The 6,000-nt window shown below is 48.6% G+C and overlaps 1 protein-coding gene across 3 annotated transcripts in view; it reads right to left on the minus strand.

Annotated features, from left to right (window-relative positions):
* Positions 1-5,287, minus strand: part of Meis1 (Meis homeobox 1) — a 140,517-nt gene extending 135,230 nt beyond the window's left edge. For 2 of the 3 annotated variants that reach the window (XM_029483190.1, XM_021175667.2), the window contains exons 1-2: positions 3,580-5,287; positions 1,477-1,703 (exon numbers count right to left, since the gene is read on the minus strand). In XM_029483190.1, the coding sequence (XP_029339050.1) occupies positions 1,477-1,703; positions 3,580-3,591 (239 nt within the window). In that variant the 5' untranslated portion in view covers positions 3,592-5,287. The remainder of the gene's footprint in view (positions 1-1,476; positions 1,704-3,579) is intronic. The other variant, XM_021175665.2, reaches the window with a different exon arrangement.
* Positions 5,288-6,000: the final 713 nt, after the last annotated feature.

Consider the following 6,000-nt stretch of genomic DNA (forward strand, 5'->3'; position numbering starts at 1 on the left):
TCCAGCAGCCATTTTGAATTAAGTTTCGCACCGCGACAAACCCTCGTCCCTCCGCCGCACAGGCAAGACCGGGTGCCCGGGGAAGGCGCAGGGGACATGGAGTGGGAGAGAACCAGCCTCTCTGCCTTCCTCGGAGGCTCGGCCCCAAACCCCAGGCTAAGGGGATCTTGGTGGCAGGGGCGCAGCAAACTTGAGGAAAGGGCCTCTGTGGATATAGAAGGGACTGTCACAGGGCTGCACCTACGGACCCTGGCCGCACAGCCCTCCAGTAGCAGGAGGTCTTTCCCGGTTCCCCGGCAGTGCCCTCCCTTCGCAGACGCTCCCCATAATCCCCTAAGGAAAGTTCCTTCAAATGATTCTACATTCAAGCCTTCCATCTCGCCTGGAGTGGTAAAGCGACTGGCATCTAAAAGGCCTAGATGTCGCTCGTCTCAGCCCATTTAAAAAAAAAAAAAAAAAAAGACTTTTAATGCTCCAGGAGTCTCGAGCCTTTTTTTATTAGCTCTCACAGCCCAGCTGGGAATTTAACAGTTTGGGGTCCTTTTCAAAGCTTCCTCAAATGGAGTTTAAACCATTTGCAGAGAGAAGGCTAGGTTTTAAGCAAGCCCACCGCACAAGGGACTAGAAAATAAAGCAAAAAGATTTCCCCCCTAACCAGAAAGCTCCGCATTACGTATTTTTTAAAGAGAAAAGTGTAATAAAAGTTATTACAAAGTTTAAAAATAAAAGTGGGGGGAGTTTCCCTCTCAAATCGTCAGCACACAGTAGAGCACAAGTAACTTTCAAAGGGCTTTTCTAGTGGAAGCTCTAATAGAATGGCCGACGGAACACAGTAAGCCCTGGCCAGAGAGCCTCCGGAAGAGCATCCCACAAGCATTTCTTGTTAAATCCTGCAGGTTTGCCTTTGAACACAGAGTGACAAAACACCCAGAAGTTTCTAAATGTCTGTGTCAATTCAGAGCGGCCCCTCTCCTTGACTTCAGTTGAACAAACTTCTTAAAGCAAGACATGTTCCCCTTGTCTGACCTGCAGCTGTCCCTCTGACTTTATTGTGCACCGGCAGAACCGGCATACGGTGGCTGAGTAAACTCCGCAAGTCAGAACAATCAATGGCTTAAAAGATTTTCCCTAAACTAAGGCGCCTACCCTTAGAAACTCCCCAACGCTCGAGCTAAGTCTAGCGAGCAAGATCTCAGATTTGCTGACTCGAGTCTGAGAGGGGATTCGGAATCTTTAGACGGCCACTCCAGCACTGGGACTCCTTTGCGACCAACGTGGCGGCCAAGCCGGGCGCTGAGCCTGCACCAAGTGCAGTTGGAAATCGGGAGGAGGCTCCCCCGCTCCACCCCAACCCAGTTTCCACGCACTGTGAATTGTACTTCTAATCTAGAATGCTCTGACTTTCCGGTTGCAAGGGCTTGGGAAATGGGGGAAGCATCGCGCCTCAACTCCTTAACTCCTGCTCATTATACCTACCCATAAATGGCATCTTTATCTCTCTTTAAAGCGTCATTGACCGAGGAACCCATGCTGGGGGCCATGGCGTTGGTATGAGCTGTGTGCGGGTATTGATGAGAGTGCAGAGGAGGCCCGTGGTTCAGGTGGTGGACCGGCTGCATGGACCTGGCTGCATGCGGGTCCCCATACATCGTGGAGGGGATGCCTACTCCATCCATGCCCCCATAATGGGGTAGGTCGTCGTACTGCATGACAAACAGGAGAGAAAAAAAAGGGTCAGAGGCCAGGCGGGTAACCGGGAACGTTAGGGAACCGAGCTTAGATCAGTCCAACAGGATCCTTTAACCCGAATTCCGTGGCCTTACATCTCTAAAGTTGAGCGTTCTGTTGTAAAAATTAATTTTAACAGTAAGAGCTCCAGAATTCTCAGTGAGAGTCAATCTGCGATGAAGGTTCCTGTCCTAACTTGTGTCCATATAGACCAATTCAGAAATCCAAAATCTTTTGGCAAGGAAGGGAGGGAGGAAGGAAGAAGGAAAGGCAGAGAGGCATTCTCCCGGAGGCGGAAGGTAAAACATGCATGTTTCTGGAGGTGGAAACCGAAAATCACAACAATAAAACGTGCCGGAACAGTGTAGCAGACCCGCCTTGCTTCACACAGCCTTCACTTGGGGGGTGGGGTGGGGTATTTTTTTTTTTTTTAAGTTATGATGGGAATAGTTTGCCAAGCAGTGAATTCTGAAAGGCTTCTTATTTTATTTCCCTGCCAGCATGGAATTGGGCAGTCCTGTAAGACACTATGTTTGCCTTGCTTTTCCAAACTCTGCTAAATTATACAAAAACGAACTGCCCCCCCATATATGTTATCCCGAAGTGTGCACAAGGCAGCTTGTGTTGCCTTTTACAGCTGAACATACATATGGGCAACGCTGTTTCCAAGCTTAAAGAAAGCTATAAAGGAAGCAACCAATACTCGACTTTTTTTTTTTTTTTTTAACCCTCACAAACTTTCTCCCTAGAGTTGAAGTCAAGGAAGCAATTGTTACCTGTTAGTTTCTAAGCAGATTCAAAAGCAAAATACACATGCAAATCTCTGGTGTGTGTGTGTGTGGGGGGGGTTGCTTTCAAATTGATTGCCATTACTGTCTGTGATAAATTCAGCTATTTGGATTTTTTCTGATTGTTTTATTTCAAGCAAGTTACTTTTCTAAGATTTGGCAATGTTGAGAGGAAAATGATTTCCAAAGAGAGGGGAACTGCCACTTTCAACCTCTTAAAGCCAGAGGTGGGAAGAGTTTGGAAAAAGGCTGACATTTGTCTGAACCAAGAGAATAAAGTGTGTCCCCTAGTAACTTCTTTTCCAACAGGGGCTTTGAGGGCCGAGACACAAATTATGCGAGGCAGCCTTTTTGTAGACCCCTTTCTTTTAAGAAGCCACCTCTGCGGGGGCGTCATTGTCTCAGTTTACTTTCAAGGCATTTTCATTCAAATAGGAATATTGGGGAAATTAGTATTGCATTTTAAAAGTGAGAGCTCTGTATTTAGTATCTAACTAGTACAGAACTTAGCTAAGGAAAAAAAATCTGCAAACTTATTATCTTGCATAAAATCCCATGCAAATTAAAATTACTTTAAAAAAAAGGAATGTTTTTCCAACCAAAAATTCACTGCACCAGGACATTACTTAGTGGAAAATGCTCCCCACTTCAACTGATACTGAAGATGAGTATAATCGATAATGAGGCAAAAGTTCTCAGCTGTTCCTTTTCATTAAACATAGCTTTAAACTTTTGGTCCCTAAATGCTTAAATTACAGCACTGGATATGAAGCATCTTCCCCCTTGTCTTTTTTATCTTTTAAAACAGGTGATTCCTTGAGCTTGTGTTTTTATTTATATAGCTGTTGGCTAGGAATCTATAGACAACTTGATCACTTGAATTAACCACAAGAAACATGCATAAGGCTGCAAACGCATTAAGTAAAACTGTCGATTTAGGCCGCGGCTTTAGGATCCTCATTCAAAAAGAGAGAAAGAAAAGAGGAAACTTAGTAGCAGTGTCTTTCAGCCACGTTTCAATTTAATCTCACATTTGACTTCCACAATTGTTTTTAATACGTACCCTTTGCGCCATCGGCCTCTCTGGCTCCCTTCCTACTTCAACTTCTAATATATCCTCTTTAAGGCCAGTGTGAAAAGAAACAAATATGCAAACTCCCCCGGAAAAAAAAATAAAGCACAACAATAACAAAAAAATCCCTTTGCGTCTCCAGCAGTGTGAATTACTGGTCCCAGATCTTCGGTCTACCGGACCTGAAGCAAGGCGCCCGCGTCGCTGAGCATAAAAGCGCTCTGGTTCCACCAAGACAGCAGTGGGAGGGGAAAAAAAAAGCAGATCTTCTCTCCCCCCCCAAAAAAAATCAGTTAAAAAAAAAGAAAGAAAAGAAAAGAAAAAGAAAAAAAAAAGAGCGCCCCTCAGACCCAACTACCAAATCTCATGGCTTTCTGCCACTCCAGCTGTCAATCACAGGCGAGGTTGTCAACGTGGTGAATGAATGATCGTCCGCTCTGTCTTCTTCTGGTCAGAACACCTCAAATGTTAATATTCAAATGCACAAAGCCCTAGCGCCCGCTTTCCTTGAATCAGTCCTAATTCCTAATCAGTTTCTCTCTTCTCTCGCTCTCTTTCTCTTTCTCTCTCCCTCTTTGCAACTGCTGCACTGAAGGGAGATTAGAGAGGAGGGTTAAAAAAATGTCTGTCTGAGTTTGTCTTAAAGGAGCCACGATCGATGCTGCCCGCTTGCAGTCGCCGTGCGTGTGTAAAGTGTGTGTTGCACAGGCGGAGAGGTGGATTCCGACCAGAATGCTAGAACCCGGAAGTAGTGGTGGCCATAACAGGTCGCGTCTTACACAATGCATTGGGCTGCAGCAAGTAGGCTCCTCGGCAGGGGTGGGTGCGCGAAGCGAGCTCTGGCCGCACTGGAGAGGCAGAAAGACACTCCACAAATTCGCACGCCCAGGCACTAACACCACACACCCAGAGCACATGCACACAAATACAGGCTGCAGCTCCCAACCCGCCGGCTTTACGTCCCCTTCCAGCCTCTCTTCCCAAAGCGGACTCTTGAAATAAATCGGGAATAAACGTAGGGCAGGCAGATGCCGGAGTTAATTCGCTCAGGGCTCCGCTCATGAAAGACTTCAAGACTTTCCTCGAAATTATTGGGGTCTGCCAGTATTTTTCGGGGTGGGGGTGATGCCAAAAGTACTGGATTCTCTGCTAGACTCCCGGAGGAGAAAAGTCAAAGCCAGAGCAAGAAGAGGAGCTGGAACTGGACTGGAAAAGGTTCCGCTCAAGAGTCCCGAGAACGTGGGGTAGCGGTCGCCCGGGCGTTCTGCAGACCCAGCTTAGAGGTTTTCTTTTCTTTTTTTCTTTTGGTTTGGGTTTTTTCTGTCTTTCTTTCTTTCTTTTTTTTTTCTCCCCCCGCTGTCAGAAGTGGACGTAGGGCCGGAGGAAAGGAAATGCTTGCATTTTGTCACTTTGAGTCCGGACGTCCCCACCTCCTCTCTGGCAGCCCTCAGCCCCAGCCGCCGCGCGAAGTGAGGGAGGAAGGGAGGGAACAATGAGCCGAGCGCCGGGAATGTGCCCCCAGCGCTTGTTTACAAACACCGAGCTATTTATGACCGCTGGAGAACGAAACTCAACGCGGGCACCGAGCAGCCAGACCTTGCGGGCGGCCGGGGCCTGGGAGCCCCGGGACCCGAGGCTCTTTCTCGATTGCGCTACCGGCAAGTTTAGCCGTGCGCCCGGGGCGCGGCGAGTCTGCAGAGCTCCGCTGCGCTGCGGCTGGGGCTGCCTTTGTCTGGGCGACGCCGAGGGGCTCCAGCCTCGGCCTTGCTCGGGCCTGGAGACGCTGCGCTCCCCCCACCCCACCCCCAGCTCTTTCAGCGGCGACGCCCGGAGCCGGCCTCCCAGACCTCCATCTCTCGGTTTGTCTATCTCCGAACCCGGCCCCGTGAAAGCTCCCAGTTCCAGAGAAAAAGAAATCCACTTCGGAAGCTGAGATTTCAGACAAAAGCTGACCCTGCCCACAACTTAAAGTCTCCAACCAGCCAGTGGTTTTTAACTTTCTCTCTTGAAATACCACACCCTGGACTTAAAATTGTTTTTTGAGTCTTTTTATTCTCACTCTTCAGCTACTCTATCTAGTGGGGGTTATTTTACTCTTTATGTTTCTGCGCCCGGCTCTCGTGGCTTAGATTGCTCAGTCACAGTAGCTCTCGGAGCAGCTGGAAACCTCACATCCCAGGCAGGGCTCTCAGCTCGCTGGGCTCGGAGAGGATTCCCCCCACCCCCCAGCTGAAACCTCGCAGAAAACTCCCCCTGCGGTCGACTGGAAAATGAGCTCACCCAAATCTCGGTAGGCAGCCGTGGAGAGAGCTCCACCAATCGGAAGGCGTCCCCGCCCAGGCAGCCGCGCATTGGCTGCGGGGAAAATCAATTATCAAATAATCGATCAGCAGGGAGCTTCGATCTGCTGGG

The sequence above is a fragment of the Mus caroli genome, chromosome 11 (genome assembly GCF_900094665.2).
Source record: "Mus caroli chromosome 11, CAROLI_EIJ_v1.1, whole genome shotgun sequence".
Lineage (NCBI taxonomy): Eukaryota > Metazoa > Chordata > Mammalia > Rodentia > Muridae > Mus > Mus caroli.